This window comes from Oncorhynchus clarkii, chromosome 3 (assembly GCF_045791955.1).
Source record: "Oncorhynchus clarkii lewisi isolate Uvic-CL-2024 chromosome 3, UVic_Ocla_1.0, whole genome shotgun sequence".
NCBI lineage: Eukaryota > Metazoa > Chordata > Actinopteri > Salmoniformes > Salmonidae > Oncorhynchus > Oncorhynchus clarkii.
This window is the reverse complement of record NC_092149.1, coordinates 11,923,518-11,949,206: the sequence shown is the minus strand read 5'-3', so window position 1 is coordinate 11,949,206 and position 25,689 is coordinate 11,923,518. Positions and strand designations below refer to the sequence as shown.

Sequence of the window (25,689 nt, the reverse complement as noted above, 5' to 3'; positions counted from 1 at the left end):
TTTTAAAATGTTTTTTGAGGGGGTACTAGTGAGTCAAATATTCTCATTCACATTTCTATATTACATCTAAATGCATTATTATAATTTACTTCTATATTATGTATTTCATGCATAGTGCAGTACTGTAGTTTATGCATAGTGCAGTACTGTAGTTCATGCATAGTGCAGTACTGTAGTTTATGTATAGTGCAGTACTGTAGTTTATGCATAGTGCAGTACTGTAGTTCATGCATAGTGCAGTACTGTAGTTTATGCATAGTGCAGTACTGTAGTTTATGTATAGTGCAGTACTGTAGTTCATGCATAGTGCAGTACTGTAGTTTATGTATAGTGCAGTACTGTAGTTTATGTATAGTGCAGTACTGTAGCGTATGTATAGTGCAGTACTGTAGTTTATGTATAGTGCAGTACTGTAGTTTATGTATAGTGCAGTACTGTAGTTTATGTATAGTGCAATACTGTAGTTTATGTATAGTGCAGTACTGTAGTTTATGTATAGTGCAATACTGTAGTTTATGTATAGTGCAGTACTGTAGTTTATGTATAGTGCAGTACTGTAGTTTATGCAAAGTGCAGTACTGTAGCTTATGCAAAGTGCAATACTGTAGTTTATGCATAGTGCAATACTGTAGCGTATGTATAGTGCAATACTGTAGTTTATGCATAGTGCAGTAATGTAGTTTATGTATAGTGCAGTAATGTAGTTTATGTATAGTGCAGTACTGTAGTTTATGCATAGTGTACTACAGTAGTTTATGTATAGTGCAGCAGTACTGTAGTTTATGCATAGTGAATGTCTTCCCCCTGGTGGTGAGTCACATGATAGACCAACAAGTGCTGGGAGAAAAGGCAGATGTTCATGTTCCCCTTTTACAGTTGAAGGCTATTAAAGAAATGAGCAACGTATAATGTTCTTGGGGAAGAAATGTAACCTACACCACTAGAATTGAGTTGAATCTCAAATGTCCATGAAAACAATGTCATAAGATATCACCATCAGTCAATAATCTCTCTGGCCCAGTGGTACCACTTTAATGGAATGGCAGCTGCAGTATGTACTACAATGCACAGAGGATAGATCAGGGGAGTCCATGAAAACATAAAGCAGCCTGTTCAGCACTATTATCAGGCCATAGTAATGGCTGGGATGGAATGGTATTAAACAAATCAAACACCTGATTTTTCATGTTAGTTACCGTTCAGTTCTATCCATTATCTCCTCACCAGCCTCCTCTGGTCCCAGTCATACACAAAACTCATTAGATTCAAACACACTTCTGAAGCTGTTCACATTTGATTGGAGGAACATTGTGCTACAATCATCCATAAATCTCTAGCCTGGTCCCACATCTGTAGGTGCTTTAGATAACTCCACCGACGATTCATATGAGCCTGGGTACCATACCAGTCCGTTTCTGCTGTAAGAGAGAGGGGATTGGTTAAAGCAGAAACTGACTGGAACCCAGGCGATTATAGCCAACTTACCCATCATTAAAAATATATCGGACTGGAACCCAGGCTTTATAGCCAACTCACACCTCATTATGAATATATCAGACTGGAGCCCAGGCTGTATAGCCAACTCACACCTCATTATGAATATATCAGACTGGAACCCAGGCGTTATAGCCAACTTACCCCTCATTAAAAATATATTGGACTAGAACCCAGGCTATATAGCCAACTCACACCTCATTAAGAATATATTGGACTAGAACCCAGGCTATATAGCCAACTCACACCTCATTAAGAATATATTGGACTAGAACCCAGGCTATATAGCCAACTCACACCTCATTATGAATATATCAGACTGGAACCCAGGCGTTATAGCCAACTTACCCCTCATTAAAAATATATCGGACTGGAACCCAGGCTATATAGCCAACTCATTAAGAATATATTACGGTTTTAGTATTCAACCATGCATACATACTAATTTAATGATTTAATTGTATTAACATCATCCATTCAAGAAAAAGGGCACTTAACATGAATGCTTTATTCTAAATAATTATCTTTAAAAATGGAATACAAAAACAGATTTCAGCAACAACACATTGTACAATCTAAAAAGTATAATCATTTTTATGCAGCAAATAGACAACCATCAGACGTGGTAACATGTTCATTTCCTTGTAACACTAGCCCTAAACCAGAGCAATATATATGTAAATACATGGCTCTGCCCTAAACAAGTGCTGGCAACAGGACAATAATACTGGAAATGTCTAGCAGTAATACTGGAATAATCCATAGTTCTTCTGTACTCTTCCAGCTCAACAGTGACTAACCGGATTCTACTAATCAGCTTGATTGGAGGTGTGTTAGTGCTAGGCGGGAACAAAAGCCTGCACAGCCTGTACTGTAGCTCTCCAGGGCCATTGTGAGGATTGCTGGTCTGCTATAACGTTAGTCCATCAATAGCTTAGTTAGCACTGAACACATTATAAACAAGTCTTACTATAACACTGTGCATTAATGCAGCGTTTCCCAAACTCAGTCCTGGGGACCCCAAGAGATGTACGTTTCAGGTTCTGCTCTAGGACGACACAGCTCATTCAAATAATCAAAGCTTGATGATTAGTTGATTATTTGAGTCAGTTGTGTAGTGCTAGGGCAAAACCCAAAACGTGCACAACTTCGGGTCCCCAGGACCAAGTTTGGGAAACACTGCATTAATGCATTCTGCATAGAAACTGCATGTAGCTTGTCTGGTCTCATCTCTTTTGCATAGTCCTACATGATAATCTACCTGCAAAGTCTGTGCAAAAGTTCACAACGATGTTTAACGTCAAATAAGCTTAAATCTAGTGCACTATTTATTATGTGAGATGCATGATAGATAGTAGGCAGTGTTTTTCCTCAGGACTAGCAAGGCAGCGTAATGTTACTGTCATTCCTATACTGCTGTGCTATGCTACTGTTAATCCTGCTGTGCTCCAGTCTTCCCAACTGTACCAAGTACCAACCCTACCAAGTCTCTTCTCTCTCTGCTGGCACTAACAAGTCTCTCACTAAACTAACTCACCAACCTCTTCTTTTACCACAAACCCCAGTATCTGTCACCTCCAGGAGCTCTACTTATCACTACCTTCATTTCCGTTTTATTGAACCTTTATTTAACTAGGCAAGTCAGTTAAGAACAAATTCTTATTTACAATGACGGCATAGGAACAGTGGGTTAACTGCCTGTTCAGGGGCAGAACGACAGATTTTTTTTTTCACTAGGCCATCTACTTTGGAAATAGAGAAGGAAAGTGAGTCACAACAAAACAGATTTAAAGTAGTAGCAGAGGAGTTGTTGTAGTTTTCAGGTTGTTTTCTACGGAGTTGCAGTTGTCAGAGGCAGCAAGTTTCTCAAGGTATGCTGTAGGGAATTGTAGTTTCTCGTGTTATGCCATAGGAGATTGTAGTTCTCAGAATGTGCTTTCCAAGGTGTTGTACTTGTCTTTAAAGTTCTTGAGTTCCAGGAAGTGTTTTGGTCGTTTGGTGCGTTGCCCAGCTGACGGCAGGTATGTGACCTGGGAGGGGGGAGAGGGGGGGGTGGGCTCTGGGGTACTAGTCAGGTCTTTAGCTGCTAACTGGTGATGCTGGTCCAGACTGGTGGAGCTGGAGTGGCTCTTCACACTGGGGAGAGAATAATAACTACTAGAGTCAAACTTGAAAAACTTCCATTAAAACACATGAGTAGTGCTTAGATAAATGGCAGTGTGTCTATACTCACACAGAGGCCAGTTCGTTCAGGGCTTCCTTGTATTTGACAAACTCTGCTTCTCCAAACACCTTCAGACACAGAGAGACAGACAGGAGTCACACACTATAGACTAGAGGTCGACAGATTAATCGGAATGGCCGATTAATTGGGGCCGATTTCAAGTTTTCATAACAATCGGTAATCGGTATTTTTGGACACCGATCATGGCTGATTACATTGCACTCCATGAGGAGACTGCGTGGCAGGCTTACTACCTGTTATGCGAGTGCAGCAAGGAGGTAAGGTGCTAGCTAGCATTAAACGTATCTTATAAAAAACAATCAATCTTAACATAATCACTAGTTAACTACACATGGTTGATGATATTATTAGTTTATCTAGCTTGTCCTGCGTTGCATATAATCGATGCGGTGCCTGTTAATTTATCATTGAATCATAGCCTATTTCACCAAACGGGTGATTTAACAAGCGCATTCGCGAAAAAAGCACTGTCGTTGCACCAATGTGTACCTAACCATAAACATCAACGCCTTTCTTAAAATCAATACACAAGTATATATTTTTAAACCTGCATATTTAGTTAATATTGCCTGTTAACATGAATTTTTTTAACTAGAGAAATTGTGTCACTTCTCTTGCGTTCTGTGCAACAGAGTCAGGGTATACGCAGCAGTTTGGGTGCCTGGCTCGTTGCGAACTGTGTGAAGACCATTTCTTCCTAACAAAGACAGCCAACTTCGCCAAACGGGGGATGATTTAACAAAAACGCATTTGCGAAAAAAGAACAATCGTTGAACGAATGTACCTAACCATAAACACCAATGCCTTTCTTAAAATCAATACATAGAAGTATATATTTTTAAACCTGCATATTTAGTTAAAAGAAATTCATGTTAGCAGGCAATATTAAACAAGGGAAATTGTGTCACCTCTTGCGTTCATTGCACGCAGAGTCAGGGTATATGCAACAGTTTGGGCTGCCTGGCTCGTTGCGAACTAATTTGCCAGAATTTTACGTAATTATGAAATAGTATTGAAGGTTGTGCAATGTAACAGGAATATTTAGACTTGTGGATGCCACCCGTTAGATAAAATACGGAATGGTTCCGTATTTCACTGAAAGAATAAACGTTTTATTTTCAAAATTATAGTTTCCGGATTTTACCATATTAATGACCTAAGGCTCGTATTTCTGTGTGTTATTATGTTATAATTAAGTCTATGATTTGATAGAGCAGTCTGACTGAGCGGTGGTAGGCAGCAGCAGGCTCGTAAGCATTCATTCAAACAGCACTTTCGTGCGTTTGCCAGCAGCTCTTCAAGCATTGCGCTGTTTATGACTTCAAGCCTATCAACTCCCGAGATTAGGTTGGTGTAACCGATGTGAAATGGCTAGCTAGTTAGCGGGGTGCACGCTAATAGCGTTTCAAACGTCACTCGCTCTGAGACTTGGACTAGTTGTTCCCCTTGCTCTGCATGGGTAACGCTGCTTCGAGGGTGGCTGTTGTCGATGTGTTCCTGGTTCGAGCCCAGGTAGGAGCGAGGAGAGGGACGGAAGCTATACTGTTACACTGGCAATACTAAAGTGCCTATAAGAACATCCAATAGTCAAAGGTATATGAAATACAAATGGTATAGAGAGAAATAGTCCTATAATTCCTATAATAACCTCAACCTAAAACTTCTTACCTGGAAATATTGAAGGCTCATGTTAAAAGGAACCATCAGCTTTCATATGTTCTCATGGTCTGAGCAAGGAACTTAAACGTTAGCTTTTTTACATGGCACATATTGCACTTTTACTTCTCCAACACTTTGTTTTTGCATTATTTAAACCAAATTGAACATGTTTCATTATTTAAGGCTAAATTGATTTTATTGATGTATTATAATAAGTTAAAATAAAAGTGTTCATTCAGTATTTAAAAATTGGCCGATTAATCGGTATCGGCTTTTTTGGGTCCTCCAATAATCGTTATCGGCATTGAAAAATCATAATCGGTCGACCTCTACTATAGACCACTCAGTAAGTGGCAGACACAGTGTCGTGCAGACACAGGCATGTTTCTCTCCCCCAGATAAAATAGAGACACACTGACCCCGGTGCCGTGGCGAGCGTTGTGGTAGCCCTCCAGCAGTGTGTCTATGAGGGAACTACGGCTGCTGCAGAACAGGGAATGGGAACTCCTCAGATCGAGAAGCCAGGCGCGGAATCTCCTCCCTGTCACAGCTGTGGGAGTCCCTCCCAACTCACTGAACGGAATATCTGACAGGAGATGAGAAGATATTTTATGATCAAATTGGAGTTATGGATCTAGAGGTCGAAGACCACTGATTTATAAGGTAGTACATTAGGTGAAGAGGATGTGCAGCATTATAAACTGGGTGGTTCGAGCCCTGCATGCTGATTGGCTGAAAGCCGTGGTATACCACAGGTATGACAAAACATGTATTTTTACTGTTCTAATTACATTGGAAACCAGTTTATAATAGCAACAGGGCTCCTCGGGGGTTTGTGGTATATGGCCAATATACCACGGCTAAGGGTTGTATCTCCGCGTTGCGTCGTGCACAAGAACAGCACTGAGTATACCATAGTTACTACATAATGCCCCAGCAGGGAGTGCTGTTGGACTGGCATGATGACAGTGAGAAGTACAGGCCAGGGTGAAACAGCAGGAGAGGACTTACCAGAGTCTCTTATGGCATCTAGTGCCCTCATTCTGTATAGGTAGTCATAGCAACCTGAAAAACACACACATAGATCATCTTTTTTAGTTCACAGAGGGCTACTGTAGCTGTAGAATGGGTAGAAAAGATATCTACATGATGTACAGTGCCTTGCGAAAGTATTCGGCCCCCTTGAACTTTGCGACCTTTTGCCACATTTCAGGCTTCAAACATAAAGATATAAAACTGTATTTTTTTGTGAAGAATCAACAACAAGTGGGACACAATCATGAAGTGGAACGACATTTATTTGGATATTTCAAACTTTTTTAACAAATCAAAAACTGAAAAATTGGGCGTGCAAAATTATTCAGCCCCTTTACTTTCAGTGCAGCAAACTCTCTCCAGAAGTTCAGTGAGGATCTCTGAATGATCCAATGTTGACCTTTAATGACTAATGATGATAAATACAATCCACCTGTGTGTAATCAAGTCTCCGTATAAATGCACCTGCACTGTGATAGTCTCAGAGGTCCGTTAAAAGCGCAGAGAGCATCATGAAGAACAAGGAACACACCAGGCAGGTCCGAGATACTGTTGTGAAGAAGTTTAAAGCCGGATTTGGATACAAAAAGATTTCCCAAGCTTTAAACATCCCAAGGAGCACTGTGCAAGCGATAATATTGAAATGGAAGGAGTATCAGACCACTGCAAATCTACCAAGACCTGGCCGTCCCTCTAAACTTTCAGCTCATACAAGGAGAAGACTGATCAGAGATGCAGCCAAGAGGCCCATGATCACTCTGGATGAACTGCAGAGATCTACAGCTGAGGTGGGAAACTCTGTCCATAGGACAACAATCAGTCGTATATTGCACAAATCTGGCCTTTATGGAAGAGTGGCAAGAAGAAAGCCATTTCTTAAAGATATCCATAAAAAGTGTTGTTTAAAGTTTGCCACAAGCCACCTGGGAGACACACCAAACATGTGGAAGAAGGTGCTCTGGTCAGATGAAACCAAAATTGAACTTTTTGGCAACAATGCAAAATGTTATGTTTGGCGTAAAAGCAACACAGCTCATCCCCCTGAACACACCATCCCCACTGTCAAACATGGTGGTGGCAGCATCATGGTTTGGGCATGCTTTTCTTCAGCAGGGACAGGGAAGATGGTTAAAATTGATGGGAAGATGGATGGAGCCAAATACAGGACCATTCTGGAAGAAAACCTGATGGAGTCTGCAAAAGACCTGAGACTGGGATGGAGATTTGTCTTCCAACAAGACAATGATCCAAAACATAAAGCAAAATCTACAATGGAATGGTTCAAAAATAAACATATCCAGGTGTTAGAATGGCCAAGTCAAAGTCCAGACCTGAATCCAATCGAGAATCTGTGGAAATAACTGAAAACTGCTGTTCACAAATGCTCTCCATCCAACCTCACTGAGCTCAAGCTGTTTTGCAAGGAGGAATGGGAAAAAATGTCAGTCTCTCGATGTGCCAAACTGATAGAGACATACCCCAAGCGACTTACAGCTGTAATCGCAGCAAAAGGTGGCGCTACAAAGTATTAACTTAAGGGGGCTGAATAATTTTGCACGCCCAATTTTTCAGTTTTTGATTTGTTAAAAAAGTTTGAAATATCCAATAAATGTCGTTCCACTTCATGATTGTGTCCCACTTGTTGTTGATTCTTCACAAAAAAATACAGTTTTATATCTTTATGTTTGAAGCCTGAAATGTGGCAAAAGGTCGCAAAGTTCAGGGGGGCCGAATACTTTCGCAAGGCACTGTATGTGTATATGTTCTCTCACCGCCACTCTGTAGTCTGTCGTCCTGTTCAGACAGCAGGCGGGGCTCAAAGCGGATCTCCTGAACCTTGGACAGACCACAGTCTATCTCCTGTCTCAGCTCCTAAAGGACACAGGAAGGAGAGAAAATTAACACGTATAGAAAAATCATGTTAAAAATAAGTCAGACTGAGTGTGTGTGTGTCTTACCTTTGGAGCGTTGTGGCCCAAGGGTACATGTGGTCCTCTACGAGACTTCATGGCGAAGCGCATGATCTGCCTCTTCACAAAGATGAACAGCAGCACAAACACCTGGAGACACAGACCTCTGTACATTAGAGACGTCAACCTATCCAGAGGAGTATGTTCTAGAAGAGACATCAACCTATCCAGAGGAGTATGTCCTAGAAGAGAGATCAACCTATCCAGAGGAGTATGTCCTAGAAGAGAGATCAACCTATCCAGAGGAGTATGTCCTAGAAGAGACATCAACCTATCCAGAGGAGTATGTCCTAGAAGAGAGATCAACCTATCCAGAGGAGTATGTCCTGGAAGAGACATCAATCTATCCAGAGGAGTATGTCCTAGAAGAGAGATCAACCTATCCAGAGGAGTATGTCCTAGAAGAGAGATCAACCTATCCAGAGGAGTATGTCCTAGAAGAGAGATCAACCTATCCAGAGGAGTATGTCCTGGAAGAGACATCAACCTATCCAGAGGAGTATGTCCTGGAAGAGACATCAACCTATCCAGAGGAGTATGTTCTAGAAGGGGGTGACACAATATAGAATTTGACAAGCAAGATATACACTGAACAAAAATATAAATGCAACATGTAAAGTGTTGGTCCCATGTCCCAGAAATAATTGTGTACAAATTTGTTTACAACCCTGTTAGTGAGCATTTCTTCTTTGCCAATACAATCCATCCACCTGACAGGTGTGGCATATCAAGAAGCTGATTAAACAGCATGATCATTACACAGTTGCACCTTGTGCTGGGGACAAGAAAAGGCCACTCTAAAATGTGCCATTTTGTCACACAACACAATGCCACAGGTGTCTCAAGTTGAGGGAGCGTGAAATTGGCATGCTGACTGCAGGATTGTCCACCAGAGCTGTTGCCAGATAATGTAATGTTAATTTCTCTACCATGAGCCACTTCCAACATCGCTTTAGAGAATTTGGCAGTAAGTCCAACCGGCCTCACAACCGCAAGACCACCTGTAAGGCGTTGTGTGGGCCAGCGGTTTGCTTATGTCAATGTTGTGAATAGACTGCCCCATGGTGGCATTGGGGTTATGGTATGAGCAGGCATCATTTTTTTTTTTTTTTTATTTAACTAGGCAAGTCAGTTAAGAACAACTTCTTATTTACAATGACGGCCTAGGATCAGTGGGTTAACTGCCTTGTTCAGGTGCAGAACGACAGATTTTTACCTTGTCAACTCGGGGATTCGATCTAGTAACCTTTCGGTTACTGGCCCAATGCTCTAACCATGGACAATGAACACAATTGCATTATATTGAATGCACAGCGATACCGTGACAAGATCCTGAGGCCCATTGTTGTGTCATTCATCCACCACCATGACCTCATGTTTCAGCATGATAATGCACAGCACCATGTCGCAAGGATCTGTACACAAATCCTGGAGGCTAAACATGTCCCAGTTCTTCCATGGCCTGCATACTCACCAGACATATCACCATGTTTGGATGCTCTGGATCGATGTGTACGATAACGTGTTTCAGTTGCCGCCAATATCCTGCAACTTCGTTCAGCCATTGAAGTGAAGTGGGACAACATTCCAAAGGCCACAATCAACAGTGTCGCTCTGCATGAGGCAAATGGTGGTCACATCAGATACTGACTGGTTTTCTGATCCACGCCACTACATATTTTAAAAGTTATTTGTGACCAACAGATGTATATCTTTATTCCCAGTCATGTGAAATCCATAGATTAGGGCCTATTGAATGTATTTAAATTGACTGATTTCCATATATGAACTGTAACTCAGTCAAATCTTTGAAATTGTTGCGTTTATATTTTTGTTCAGCATACACTGACACAGCTTGCATGTACTGTAACCGGGTGGAGGGGCCTCAAAGTCAACTACAGTAATCATATGATTTGTAACTGTCATCTTATTGGTCCCTTTGAATTATTGTTTTATGATTAGTTGCAGGTGATTACACCGTTGCACCATCTCTATCTAGAGAATGCACTTCCACTTGGGGGTATTCATTAGTCGGATTCCGTTGCAAAACGTTTTGAACCTAAAATCTCACGTAAACCCTGTCCACAGTAGATACATTCTTAGTTCACCCAAATTACAAAATGACATTTTGGTGTCAATACCCTGTAAGCAGTCTATGGTATGACCGAAATCAATGCTTTAGTTAAGTTTCCCTGGCACTGTTTGCAAATGCATTAGTGACACAAATCCCATTTAGCATGTTCAAATCATCTATAATTGACTTTGATGAGCTTCAGAACCATTTTGAGATACTTTCGGATGATTTGGACGTGATGCGCAAAAAAAATGCTAACATCGGTACCATTGAAATGGGGTTTGTGCCACAAATACTAAAAGATTAGCATTAGGAAACAAAACCAAAGCAAGGGAAATAAAACCAAGGCGTGGATTGCTGTCATACCTTACAGGGTAAGGAAACCAACGTGTCATTGTGTAATTTGGGTGAATTATCCCTTTAATAAAAGCTAGCTATATTTTACTGTGTTGTGTGCTTTCCGTACAAGTGCCCAGTTCGTCTTCATTGCCTGTCATATAACCTGTTTTTTGTTACACCTTGATTGACACTTCTGCTGTGTTGCCTGTCTCTATACTGTAGCTAGCAAGCTAATTCCATTACATTACACAGGAGTCCTGAGAAACGCAACAGCTAGCTAGTTTTGTCAAGCATTCTTTATATTAAGGAAAAACACGAGAACACATTCATTTAAGACTTACCAGACTTCCGTAGGCCATAACAAGCACTACGTTGACGCTGGAGAGAGGAGAATCGGACCTCATGTTGAAAGTCTTCGTCAAATGCTAAACTAGCGTAGAATCAACAGAACTCACTCATAGTTCCTTTCAGAATGTACACGAGTGACTGTAACATTAATTAATTATCAAATGTCGGTTAATCCATTGGAAAATCTGTAACAACGAAGCGTTGACACTTCCCTGTTGTTGATATCGTTTGTTGACATCCGGGATTGTCACGTGTACATGGGTGGAAACAGAAACTCTCCTCATCCATTACCAATGTGTAGCACCCATCTGATTTCTCTGACTCAACAGTGTTTCCCCTATTAATTATTGCTTGGCTGGGTGGGAAATCTCTCAAAGCAAAACCCCCGGGCCTCTGACACCAAAACATTCCATTTACAGCTAATGTTTTTGGGTAGTGGTCAACAGAGATGGTGCCTAGCCTATACAATGGCCTATACAAACATTGAACTGCCAAGCAAGCAAACCATTTATCTGAATTGGCATCTCCTGAAACTGAACTGTTTCTGCATAAACATATTTTTTATCTTTTTTTGTTTTTTGGTGATATATATACACTGCTCAAAAAAATTAAGTGAACACTAAAATAACACATCCTAGATCTGAATGAATGAAATATTCTTATTAAATACTTTTTTCTTTACATAGTTGAATGTGCTGACAACAAAATCACACAAAAATTATCAATGGAAATCAAATTTATCAACACATGGAGGTCTGGATTTGGAGTCACACTCAAAATTAAAGTGGAAAACCACACTACAGGCTGATCCAACTTTTATGTAATGTCCTTAAAACAAGTCAAAATGAGGCTCAGTAGTGTGTGTGGCCTCCACGTGCCTGTATGACCTCCCTACAACGCCTGGGCATGCTCCTGATGAGGTGGCGGATGGTCTCCTGAGGGATCTCCTCCCAGAAGAGGACTAAGGCATCCGCCAACTCCTGGACAGTCTCTGGTGCAACGTGGCGTTGGTGGATGGAGCGAGACAAGATATCCCAGATGTGCTCAATTGGATTCAGGTCTGGGGAACGGGCGGGCCAGTCCATAGCATCAATGCCTTCCTCTTGCAGGAACTGCTGACACACTCCAGCCACATGAGGTCTAGCATTGTCTTGCATTAGGAGGAACACAGAGCCAACCGCACCAGCATATGGTCTCACAAGGGGTCTGAGGATCTCATCTCGGTACCTAATGGCAGTCAGGCTACCTCTGGCGAGCACATGAAGGCCTGTGCGGCCCCCCAAAGAAATGCCACCCCACACCATGACTGACCCACCGCCAAACCGTTCATGCTGGAGGATGTTGCAGGCAGCAGAACGTTCTCCACGACGTCTCCAGACTCTGTCACGTCTGTCACATGTGCTCAGTGTGAACCTGCTTTCATCTGTGAAGAGCACAGGGCGCCAATGGCGAATTTGCCAATCTTGGTGTTCTCTGGCAAATGCCAAACGTCCTGCACGGTGTTGGGCTGTAAGCACAACCCCCACCTGTGGACGTCGGGCCCTCATACCACCCTCATGGAGTCTGTTTCTGACCGTTTGAGCAGACACATGCACATTTGTGGCCTGCTGGAGGTCATTTTGCAGGGCTCTGGCAGTGCTCCTCCTGCTCCTCCTTGCACAAAGGCGGAGGTAGCGGTCCTGCTGCTGGGTTGTTGCCCTCCTACGGCCTCCTCCACGTCTCCTGATGTACTAACCTGTCTCCTGGTAGCGCCTCCATGCTCTGGACACTACGCTGACAGACACAGCAAACCTTCTTGCCACGTGCCATCCTGAATGAGCTGCACTACCTGAGCCACTTGTGTGGGTTGTAGACTCCGTCTCATGCTACCACTAGAGTGAAAGCACCGCCAGCATTCAAAAGTGACCAAAACATCAGCCAGGAAGCATAGGAACTGAGAAGTGGTCTGTGGTCACCACCTGCAGAACCACTCCTTTATTGGGGGTGTCTTGCTAATTGCCTATAATTTCCACCTGTTGTCTATTCCATTTCACAGCATGTGAAATTTATTGTCAATCAGTGTTGCTTCCTAAGTGTACAGTATGATTTCACAGAAGTGTGATTGACTTGGAGTTACATTGTGTTGTTTAAGTGTTCCCTTTATTTTTTTGAGCAGTGTATATATATATATATATATACTGCCACTGGTTGACTGCTACTGGCTGACTGCCCCTGGCTGACTGCCCCTGGTTGACTGCTACTGGCTGACTGCCCCTGGCTGACTGCCCCTGGCTGACTGCTACTGGCTGACTGCCCCTGGCTGACTGCTACTGGCTAACTGCTACTGGCTGACTGTCTGTTACTGGTGGATTTAAGGGGTGATGGCTGTAACTTGTTGCTTCACTAGAGATTGCACAAACACATGTAAGTACTGTACCTTTCTTATTACAGATTATACATAAATGTTACAATGTTATGTCACATGATCCGAATACAACATGTGTAGACCTTAACGTGAAATGCTTACCTTCAAGCCCTTAACCAACAATTCAGATTTTTAAGTAAGCAAGAAAACATTTGCTATATATATATATATATATATATATATATATATATATATATCAGTTTTTATTTTTAAGTAGCACAATAAAATAACAACAAGACTATATACAGGGGGTGCCAGTACCGAGTCAATGTGCGAGGGTACAGGTAAGTCGAGGTAATTGAGGTAACATGTACATGTAGGTAGGAGTAAAGTGACTATTCATAGATACTAACAGCAAGCAGCAGCAGCTTAAAAAAAGGGGTCAATGAAAATAGTCTGGGTAGCCATTAGATTTACTGTTTAGCAGTCTCATGGCTTGGGGATAGAAGCTGTTATTAAGGAGACTTTTGGACTTTGACTTGATGCTCCAGTACCACTTGCCATGCGGTAGCAGAGAGAACAGTCTATGACTTCGGTGGTTAGAGTCTTTGACAATTATTAGGGCCTTCCTCCTACACCGCCTGGTATATTTTTTTATTTAACTAGGCAAGTCAGTTAAGAACAAATTCTTATTTTACAATGACGGCCTACCCTGGCCAAACTCTCCCCTAACCTAATAGTGCGCCCTATGGGACTCCCGATCACAGCCGGTTGTGATACAGCCCAGGATCAAACCAGGGTCTGTAGTGACGCCTCTAACACTGAGATGTAGTGCTTTAGACCGCTGCGCCACTTGGGAGCCTACTGCTGGATGGCAGAGAGATTAGCCCCAGTGATGTACTGGGCCGTAAGCACTACCTTCTGTAGAGCCTTGCGGTTGGATGCCGAGCAGTTGCCATACCAAGCGGTGATGCAACTAGTCAGGATGCTCTCGATGGTGCAGCTGTAGAACTTTTTGAGGATCTGAGGACTCATGCCAAATCATATGTCTCCTGAACATACGAGTGAGTTAGTGAGCGAGCTGGTGACTGAGTGAGTGAATGAATGACTGAGTGAGACAGTGACTGAGTGAGACGGTGACTGAGTGAGACGGTGACTGAGTGAGACGGTGACTGAGTGAGACGGTGACTGAGTGAGACGGTGGCTGAGTGAGACGGTGACTGAGTGAGACGGTGACTGAGTGAGACGGTGGCTGAGTGAGACGGTGACTGAGTGAGACGGTGACTGAGTGAGACGGTGGCTGAGTGAGACGGTGACTGAGTGAAACGGTGACTGAGTGAGACGGTGACTGAGTGAGACGGTGGCTGAGTGAGACGGTGGCTGAGTGAGACGGTGACTGAGTGAGACGGTGACTGAGTGAGACGGTGGCTGAGTGAGACGGTGGCTGAGTGAGACGGTGGCTGAGTGAGACGGTGGCTGAGTGAGACGGTGGCTGAGTGAGACGGTGACTGAGTGAGACGGTGACTGAGTGAGACGGTGACTGATTGAGACGGTGGCTGATTGAGACGGTGGCTGAGTGAGACGGTGACTGAGTGAGACGGTGACTGAGTGAGACGGTGACTGATTGAGACGGTGGCTGATTGAGACGGTGGCTGAGTGAGACGGTGACTGAGTGAGACGGTGGCTGATTGAGACGGTGGCTGATTGAGACGGTGACTGAGTGAGACGGTGACTGAGTGAGACGGTGGCTGATTGAGACGGTGGCTGATTGAGACGGTGACTGAGTGAGACGGTGACTGAGTGAGACAGTGACTGAGTGAGACAGTGACTGAGTGAGACAGTGACTGATTGAGTGAATGTCTGCTCGCCCGCCTGCCTCTGTTTGTGTCTGTTTATATTCCCATGCAGTATAAACCGGTGTGGTTGTTCAGCTGCCCTCTCAGACCACATTCTGCTACTGAGAATAAACCATGCTGCCTTCACAGCCACATCTAGAGGAAACCGAGGAATACTGCTAACGAGACAGTGTTCATGAAGGAGGAATACTGCTAACGAGACAGTGGTCATGAAGGAGGAATACTGCTAACGAGACAGTGGTCACGAAGGAGGAATACTGCTAACGAGACAGTGGTCATGAAGGAGGAATACTGCTAACGAGACAGTGGTCATGAAGGAGGAATACTGCTAACGAGACAGTGGTCATGAAGGAGGAATACTGCTAACGAGACAGTGGTCATGAAGGAGGAATACTGCTAACGAGACAGTGGTCATGAAGGAGGAATACTGCTAACGAGACAGTGGTCATGAAGGAGGAATACTGCTAACGAGACAGTGGTCACGAAGGAGGAATACTGCTAACGAGACAGTGGTCACGAAGGAGGAATACTGCTAACGAGACAGTGGTCATGAAGGAGGAATACTGCTAACGAGACAGTGTTCATGAAGGAGGAATACTGCTAACGAGACAGTGGTCATGAAGGAGGAATACTGCTAACGAGACAGTGGTCATGAAGGAGGAATACTGCTAACGAGACAGTGGTCATGAAGGAGGAATACTGCTAACGAGACAGTGGTCATGAAGGAGGAATACTGCTAACGAGACAGTGTTCATAAAGGAGGAATACTGCTGACGAGACAGTGGTCACGAAGGAGGAATACTGCTGACGAGACAGTGGTCATGAAGGAGGAATACTGCTGACGAGACAGTGGTCATGAAGGAGGAATACTGCTAACGAGACAGTGGTCATGAAGGAGGAATACTGCTAACGAGACAGTGGTCATGAAGGAGGAATACTGCTGACGAGACAGTGGTCATGAAGGAGGAATACTGCTAACGAGACAGTGGTCATAAAGGAGGAATACTGCTAACGAGACAGTGGTCATGAAGGAGGAATACTGCTAACGAGACAGTGGTCATGAAGGAGGAATACTGCTAACGAGACAGTGTTCATAAAGGAGGAATACTGCTGACGAGACAGTGGTCATGAAGGAGGAATACTGCTAACGAGACAGTGGTCATGAAGGAGGAATACTGCTAACGAGACAGTGGTCATGAAGGAGGAATACTGCTGACGAGACAGTGGTCATAAAGGAAAGGAGACAAGGAAAGGATGCTGTTAGGAACACAGCACACTGTATATGTAAATTAAAGTGTGATACTGATGTCTCTACCGGTGGTGTGACGCTTCTTTGTTCCCTCAGGAAGGAAGTCTCTCAGCTCACGCTTCAGACGACAGAGCGGAACAGCTACAAGTCTGAGGTAAATGTTTTTTAAGTCATTTTCAACCTTTTCATGTATTTCTTATAATGCAGATATTGTCCTGTCTAGATCTGCCTTGTTTGTGGGCATCAACATGACACTTAACACACTGACAGATATATAATCAATATGTGGGAGTACCTTTAGACCTATTGACCTGTGCTATTGATAAGTTGATGTTATTTATCTCAGTCAGAGCCCTGAACTGGCCAACCCTCACATTGCCCCAAGACTCTCTCTGTCTTACCTATCTTTTAGACATCTCCAAAAAGTAACTCCCCCGGGGAAAAGGAGTGTTGAAAGTATAGGCTCATATGAGCTGTGTGGAGGTCTCCTAATGCAAGCCTTTGTTGATTCCCCATTACACAGGTAACCCGACTCAGCTTGGTCTCCGCTCATGTAATCTAACATTCTCACTCTGTACAGTTAGAGTTATACATCCCAATGTTGCTTCACCTGGAAAGGTTACCTAGGGTGGGTTGAGAAGGATTAGGCTCTCTCTTGCTCGCTCCCTTTCCCTCTTTCTCTCTTTTCTTCTCTCAGTTTCACATCATTATCAGAACCCTGTCCCTGTGATGTCACAGCAGGAGACAGAGAGATTGATTTTGATATGGCTGTTTGTGTGTGTGTGTGTGTGTGTGTGTGTGTGTGTGTGTGTGTGTGTGTGTGTGTGTGTGTGTGTGTGTGTGTGTGTGTGTGTGTGTGTGTGTGTGTGTGTGTGTGTGTGTGTGTGTGTGTGTGTGTGTGTGTGGTACAGCGTCACATCTCATGTAGTGTAGTTGTAAATCTACTGACTGACTTTTCAGGGTCAACTGATCAATACAAAATGGCAGCATGTGTTTGTACTGTATGTGTGTATGGAAGGGGACGATACATATGCATGTGTACATACAGTATAAGTGTGTGTGCGTGGTCAGAAGGTGACACACTGAGCGAGTCTGGAATGCCGTCCTGTGAGCAAGAAGGAAGGCGGGAGTAACAATGGAAGGGGGAGGAGAGAGAGGGGGGGGGGGGGGGTAAACTAGTGGGGTAGGTTTGTGTTACTGTATAGATACATAATGCAAAGATGACAGAGAACACACAGAGAGAGGGAGCTGGGAGGAGGATGAGGATGATGGTAACAGTACTCTCTCCCACTACTACCCCAAAACACAGCTTCTGATTGGATCAGCTTGGACTCTTAAGTTTCTCTGAGGGTAAGGTGTGTTTCTGTGTCTTTGTTTAATTTTGCTTTAGAGTGAATGGGGCCATGTTGTTGCCAACGGATACGCAGGTGGGAGGCTTTGTGAGCTGGGAGAACAGGTGTTTCTGTAAACTGACACTGGGACTTACCTGAGTCAAAAAAAGAACTGGTACACACATAGAAAAACACACATTACCATCTTAATGGAATTAATACACTCTCATGGATTTAGTCTTCTTGTTGATAGGTGTTATTTATTCATTTTTGGGATCTTCAAACTTACTGATATTATGATGTAGCTTAGTTGTACTGTGAGGTTTTCAGCTGTTTGTTTTTGGCTAGGTTGGTGACAGTTGGGTGACAGTTATTCTGTTCACTGATATGACAGCAGTCTGCACCCATTAGACCGTTGGCTTGGCAAAACACCCCAGATGAAATATTTGACAGTGGGAGATTATATGTCAATCTGTAGGTGAATGACTGGATAACAAGTCAAGAACCCATAACTGAAGGGATGCACTCTAACGTTCACTGGTTGTGAGTACTGTAGTAGATAGTTTACTCACTATCTTATACTGAGTAGGGTATCTTGTAGTGAGTAGATTATCTGTCTTGTATTGAGTAGAGTAACTTGCACTGAGTAGGATATCTTGGAGAAAAAAAGGTGCTATCTAGAACCAAAAAGGGTTGTCCACATAGGAAAACCTTTGGATAACCTTTTTTGGTTCCAGGTAGAACACCTTTGGGTTCCATGTAGAACCCTCTGTAACCCTTTCTACAGAGGGTTCTACATGGAACCCAAAAGGTTTATACCTGGAACCAAAAACAGTCTACCTGGAACAAAAAAGTGTTATCCTATGGGGACAGCTGAAGAACCCTTTTGGAACCCTTTTTCTAAGAGTGTACTGACAGTAGAGTATCTTGTACTGAGAGTAGAGTATCTTGTACTGAGAGTAGAGTATCTTGTACTGAGAGTAGAGTATCTTGTACTGAGAGTAGAGTAACTTGTACTGAGAGTATAGTATCTTGTACTGAGAGTAGAGTAACTTGTACTGAGAGTAGAGTAACTTGTACTGAGAGTATAGTATCTTGTACTGAGAGTAGAGTATCTTGTACTGAGAGTAGAGTAACTTGTACTGAGAGTATAGTATCTTGTACTGAGAGTAGAGTAACTTGTACTGAGAGTACAGTATCTTGTACTGAGAGTATAGTATATTGTACTGAGAGTATAGTATATTGTACTGAGAGTAGAGTATCTTGTGCTGAGAGTAGGGTGTCTTGTGCTGAGAGTAGGGTGTCTTGTACTGAGAGTAGAGTATCTTGTGCTGAGAGTAGGGTATCTTGTGCTGAGAGTAGGGTATCTTGTGCTGAGAGTAGGGTATCTTGTACTGAGAGTAGGGTATCTTGTACTGAGAGTAGGGTATCTTGTGCTGAGAGTAGGGTATCTTGTGCTGAGAGTAGGGTATCTTGTACTGAGAGTAGGGTGTCTTGTGCTGAGAGTAGAGTATCTTGTAATGAGAGTAGGGTATCTTGTGCTGAGAGTAGGGTATATTGTGCTAAGAGTAGGGTATCTTGTGCTGAGAGTAGGGTATCTTGTGCTAAGAGTAGGGTATCTTGTGCTAAGAGTAGGGTATCTTGTGCTGAGAGTAGGGTATCTTGTGCTAAGAGTAGGGTATCTTGTGCTAAGAGTAGGGTATCTTGTGCTGAGAGTAGGGTGTCTTGTGCTGAGAGTAGAGTGGAGAGTAGAGTGTCTTGTGCTGAGAGTAGGGTGTCTTGTGCTGAGAGTAGGGTATCTTGTACTGAGAGTAGAGTGTCTTGTGCTGAGAGTAGGGTATCTTGTACTAAGAGTAGGGTATCTTGTGCTGAGAGTAGGGTGTCTTGTGCTGAGAGTAGAGTGAAGAGTAGAGTGTCTTGTGCTGAGAGTAGGGTGTCTTGTGCTGAGAGTAGGGTATCTTGTGCTAAGAGTAGGGTATCTTGTGCTGAGAGTAGGGTATCTTGTACTGAGAGTAGGGTATCTTGTACTAAGAGTAGGGTATCTTGTGCTGAGAGTAGGGTATCTTGTACTGAGAGTATAGTATATTGTACTGAGAGTAGGGTATCTTGTGCTAAGAGTAGGGTATCTTGTGCTGAGAGTAGGGTATCTTGTGCTAAGAGTAGGGTATCTTGTGCTGAGAGTAGGGTATCTTGTGCTGAGAGTAGGGTATCTTGTACTGAGAGTATAGTATATTGTACTGAGAGTAGGGTATCTTGTGCTAAGAGTAGGGTATCTTGTGCTGAGAGTAGGGTATCTTGTGCTAAGAGTAGGGTATCTTGTGCTAAGAGTAGGGTATCTTGTGCTGAGAGTAGGGTGTCTTGTGCTGAGAGTAGAGTGGAGAGTAGAGTGTCTTGTGCTGAGAGTAGGGTGTCTTGTGCTGAGAGTAGGGTATCTTGTACTGAGAGTAGAGTGTCTTGTGCTGAGAGTAGGGTATCTTGTACTAAGAGTAGGGTATCTTGTGCTGAGAGTAGGGTGTCTTGTGCTGAGAGTAGAGTGGAGAGTAGAGTGTCTTGTGCTGAGAGTAGGGTGTCTTGTGCTGAGAGTAGGGTATCTTGTACTGAGAGTAGAGTGTCTTGTGCTGAGAGTAGGGTATCTTGTACTAAGAGTAGGGTATCTTGTGCTGAGAGTAGGGTGTCTTGTGCTGAGAGTAGGGTATCTTGTGCTGAGAGTAGGGTGTCTTGTACTAAGAGTAGGGTATCTTGTGCTGAGAGTAGGGTGTCTTGTGCTGAGAGTAGGGTATCTTGTGCTGAGAGTAGAGTGGAGAGTAGAGTGTCTTGTGCTGAGAGTAGGGTGTCTTGTACAGACAGGAGAGTGTGTTGTACAGACAGGAGAGTATGTTGTACAGACAGGAGAGTATGTTGTACAGACAGGAGAGTATGTTGTACAGACAGGAGAGTGTCTTGTACAGACAGGAGAGTATGTTGTACAGACAGGAGAGTATGTTGTACAGACAGGAGAGTATGTTGTACAGACAGGAGAGTATGTTGTACAGACAGGAGAGTATGTTGTACAGACAGGAGAGTATGTTGTACAGACAGGAGAGTGTCTTGTACAGACAGGAGAGTGTCTTGTACAGACAGGAGAGTATGTTGTACAGACAGGAGAGTATGTTGTACAGACAGGAGAGTATGTTGTACTGACAGGAGAGTATGTTGTACTGACAGGAGAGTATGTTGTACAGACAGGAGAGTATGTTGTACAGACAGGAGAGTATGTTGTACAGACAGGAGAGTATGTTGTACAGACAGGAGAGTATGTTGTACAGACAGGAGAGTGTCTTGTACAGACAGGAGAGTTTGTTGTACAGACAGGAGAGTATGTTGTTCTAACAGGCCCAGATTCCCGTCATTTGTATGAAGAGAAGACGTAAGAGCACGCAGATCAGGCTGCTTTTTGAGGATCCGTAGGCGAACAAGTAAACTTCCGCTGCCATCAGTTCTACTTGCTAACATGCAATCATTGGAAAATAAAATTGATGACCTACAATTTCGATTATCCTACCAAAAGAACATTAAGAACTGTAATATCTTATGTTTCACGAGTCGTGGCTGAACGACAACACAGATAATATAGAGCTGGAGGGATTTTCAATGCACCGGCAGAACAGAGAAGACGAGGGGTGGGGGTGTGTGTCTTTTTGTGAATAACAACTAGTGCGCGATGTCTAATATTAAAGAAGTCTTGAGGTATTGCTCGCTTGAGGTAGAGAACCTTATGATAAACTGTAGACCACACTATCTACCAAGAGAGTTCTCATCTATATTATTCGTAGCCATCTATTTACCACCACATACCGATGCTGGCACTAAAACCGCACTCAACCAACTCTATAAGGCCATAAGCAAACAAGAAAATGCTCACCCAGAAGCGGCGCTCCTAGTGGCCGGGAACTTTAATGCAGGGAAACTTAAATTTTTTACCAGCATGCCACATGTGCAACCAGAGGAAAAAACCTCTAGACCACCTTTACTCCACAAATAGAGAAGCATACAAAGCTCTCCTTCACCCTCCATTTGGCAAATACAGTGGGGCAAAAAAGTATTTAGTCAGCCACCAATTCTGCAAGTTCTCCCACTTAAAAAGATGAGAGAGGCCTGTAATTTACACTTCAACTATGACAGACAAAATTAGAAAAAAAATCCAGAAAATCAGATTGTAGGATTTATTATGAATTTATTTGCAAATTATGGTGGAAAATAAGTATTTGGTCAATAACAAAAGTTAATCTCAATAATTTGTTATATACCCTTTGTTGGCAAAGACAGAGGTCAAACAAAGTCTTCACAAGGTTTTCACACACTGTTGCTGGTATTTTGGCCCATTCCTCCATGCAGATCTCCTCTAGAGCAGTGATGTTTTGGGGCTGTTGCTGGGCAACACGGACTTTCAACTCCCTCCAAAGATTTTCTATGGGGTTGAGATCTGGAGACTGGCTAGGCCACTCCAGGACCTTGAAATGCTTCTTACGAAACCACTCCTTCGTTGCCCGGGCAGTGTGTTTGGGATCATTGTCATGCTGAAAGACCCAGCCATGTTTCATCTTCAATGCCCTTGCTGATGGAAGGAGGTTTTCACTCAAAATCTCACGATACATGGCCCCATTCATTCTTTCCTTTACACGGATCAGTCGTCCTGGTCCCTTTGCAGAAAAACAGCCCCAAAGCATGATGTTTCCACCCCCATGCTTCACAGTAGGTATGGTGTTCTTTGGATGCAACTCAGCATTCTTTGTCCTCCAAACACGATGAGTTGAGTTTTTACCAAAAAGTTATATTTTGGTTTGATCTGACCATATGACATTCTCCCAATCTTCTTCTGGATCATCCAAATGCTCTCTAGCACACTTCAGACGGGTCTGGACATGTACTGGTTTAAGCAGGGGGACACGTCTGGCACTGCAGGATTTGAGTCCCTGGTGGCGTAGTGTGTTACTGATGGTAGGCTTTGTTACTTTGGTCCCAGCTCTCTGTAGGTCATTCACTAGGTCCCCCCGTGTGGTTCTGGGATTTTTGCTCACCGTTCTTGTGATAATTTTGACCCCACGTGGTGAGATCTTGCGTGGAGCCCCAGATCGAGGGAGATTATCAGTGGTCTTGTATGTCTTCCATTTCCTAATAATTGCTCCCACAGTTGATTTCTTCAAACCAAGCTGCTTACCTATTGCAGATTCAGTCTTCCCAGCCTGTTGCAGGTCTACAATTTTGTTTCTGGAGTCCTTTGACAGCTCCTTGGTCTTGGCCATAGTGGAGTTTGGAGTGTGACTGTTTGAGGTTGTGGACAGGTGTCTTTTATACTGATAACAAGTTCAAACAGGTGCCATTAATACAGGTAACGAGTGGAGGACAGAGGAGCCTCTTAAAGAAGAAGTTACAGGTCTGTGAGAGCCAGAAATCTTGCTTGTTTGTAGGTGACCAAATACTTATTTTCCACCATAATTTGCAAATAAATTCATTAAAAATCCTACAATGTGATTTTCCTTATTTTGTCTGTCATAGTTGAAGTGTACCTATGATGAAAATTACAGGTCTCTCTCATCTTTTTAAGTGGGAGAACTTGCACAATTGGTGGCTGACTAAATACTTTTTTGCCCCACTGTATGTCCATAATTCTATCCTCCTGATTCCTGCTTACAAGCAAAAACTAAAGGTTTGATGCTACGCTACAGGACTGTTTTGCTAGCACATACTGGAATATGTTCCGAGATTCATCCAATGGCATTGAGGAGTATACCACCTCAGTCATCGGCTTCATCAATAAGTGCATCGACGACGTCATCCCCACATTGACCGTACATACATATCCAACCATGGATTAAAGGCAACATCCGCATTGAGCTAAAGGCTAGAGCTGCCGCTTTCAAAGAGCGGGACACTAATCCGGATGCCTATAAGAAATTCGGCTATGCCCTCAGACGAACCATCAAACAAGCAAAGCGTCAATACAGGATTTAGATTGAGTCCTACTACACCGGCTATGACGCTCGTCGGATGTGGCAGGGCTTGAAAACTAATACGGACTACAAAGGGAAACCCAGACACGAGCTGCCCAGTGACGCAAGCCTACCAGATGAGCTAAATGCCTTTTATGCTCGCTTCGAGGCAAGCAACACTGAAGCATGTACGAGAGCACCAGCTGTTCTAGATGACTGTGTGATAACGCTCTCGAGCAAGACCATAAACAGGTCAACATTCACAAAGCCGCGGGGCCAGATGGATTACCAGGACGTGTACTCAAAGCATGCCGGACCAACTGACAGGTTTCTTCACCGAAATGTTCCACCTCTCCCTGACTGAGTCTGTAATACCTACATGTTTCAAGCAGACCACCATAGTCCCTGTGCCCAAGGAAGCAAAGGTAACCTGCATAAATGATTACCACCCCGTAGCACTCACGTCGGTAACCATGAAGTGCTTTGAAAAGCTGATCTTGACTCACGTCAACAGCATCCTCCCGGAAACCCTAGACTCATTCCAATTCGCATACTGTCCCAACAGATTCACAGATTACGCAATCTCAATCACACTCCACACTGCCCTTTCCCACCTGGACAAAATTAACACCTACGTGAGAATGCTATTCATTGACTGTAGCTCAGCGTTCAACACCATAGTGCCCACGAAGCTCATCAATAAGATAAGGACCCTGGAACTAAACACCTCCCTCTGCAACTGGATCCTGGACTTCCTGACGGGCCGCCTCCAGGTGGTAAGGGTAGGCATCAACACGTCTGTCACTCTGATTCTCAACACTGGGGCCCCTCAGGGGTGTGTACTTAGTCCCCTCCTGTACTCCCTGTTCACCCACGACTGCGTGGCCAAACACGACTCCAACACCATCATTAAGTTTGCTGACGACACAACAGTGGTAGGCCTGATCACCGACAATGATGAGACAGCCTATAGGGAGGGGGTCAGAGAACTGTCAGTGTGGTGCCAGGACAACAACCTCTCCCTCAGTGTGCGCAAGACTAAGGAGCTGATCGTGGACTACAGGAAAAGGCGGGCTGAATAGGCCCCCATTAACATCAACGGGGCTGTAGTGGGGCGGGTCGAGAGTTTCGAGTTCCTTGGTGTCCACATCACCAACGATCTATCATGGTCAAAACACACCAAGACAGTTGTGAAGAGTGCACGGCAAAACATTTTCCCCTCAGGAGAAAATATTTGTCATGGGTCCCCAGGTCCTCAAAAAGTTCTACAGCTGCACCATCGAGAGCATTCTGACCGGTTGCATCACTGCCTAGTATGGCAACTGCTCGGGCATCTGACCGTAAGACGCTACAGAGGTTAATGCGTACGGCCCAGTACATAACTGGGGCCAAGCTTCCTGCCATCCAGGAACTATATAATAGGCGGTGTCAGAGGAAAGCCCATAAAATTGTCAGAGACTCCAGTCACCCAAGTCATAGACTGTTTTCTCTACTATCGCACGGCAAGTGGTACCGGAGCGCCAAGTCTAGGACCAAAAGGCTCCTTAACAGCTTCTACCCCCAAGCCATAAGACTGCTGAACAATTAATAAAATGGCCACCGGACTATTTACATTGACCCCCTCCATTTGTTTTGTACACTGCTGCTACTGGCTGTTTATTATCTATGCATAGTCACTTCACCCCTACCTACGTGTACAAATGACCTCTAACCTGTACCCCCACACACTGACTTGGTACCCCCTGTATATAGCCTTGTTTTTTCCTTCTTTTTCCC

The 25,689-nt window shown here is 43.7% G+C and overlaps 2 protein-coding genes across 4 annotated transcripts in view; one reads left to right on the top strand and one right to left on the bottom strand.

The window, feature by feature from the left end:
• Positions 1–1,987: 1,987 nt before the first annotated feature.
• LOC139388032 (protein C1orf43-like) lies at positions 1,988–11,432 on the bottom strand. Of its 3 annotated transcripts, XR_011629246.1 has the most exons (8): positions 11,158–11,423; positions 8,392–8,493; positions 8,206–8,305; positions 6,410–6,463; positions 5,818–5,984; positions 3,728–3,786; positions 2,659–3,630; positions 1,988–2,505 (listed from the first exon to the last, which is right to left on the bottom strand). XR_011629246.1 is itself a non-coding variant. In XM_071134538.1 (7 exons), the coding sequence occupies exons 1-7, from the start codon at positions 11,218–11,220 to the stop codon at positions 3,420–3,422; spliced, it is 756 nt and encodes a 251-aa protein (XP_070990639.1). In that variant the 5' UTR covers positions 11,221–11,432; the 3' UTR covers positions 1,988–3,419. The 3 variants fall into 3 exon arrangements, 2 of the variants coding, with proteins under 2 accessions (XP_070990639.1, XP_070990631.1); XM_071134538.1 differs by having other exon boundaries at positions 1,988–3,630; positions 11,158–11,432; XM_071134530.1 differs by having other exon boundaries at positions 1,988–3,648; positions 11,158–11,404.
• A 5,275-nt stretch (positions 11,433–16,707) lies between these two features.
• LOC139405603 (uncharacterized) overlaps positions 16,708–25,689 on the top strand; it is a 21,829-nt gene continuing 12,847 nt past the window's right edge. The window contains exon 1 of the mRNA XM_071148011.1: positions 16,708–16,767. The gene's annotated coding sequence lies outside the window, so the exon portion shown is untranslated. The remainder of the gene's footprint in view (positions 16,768–25,689) is intronic.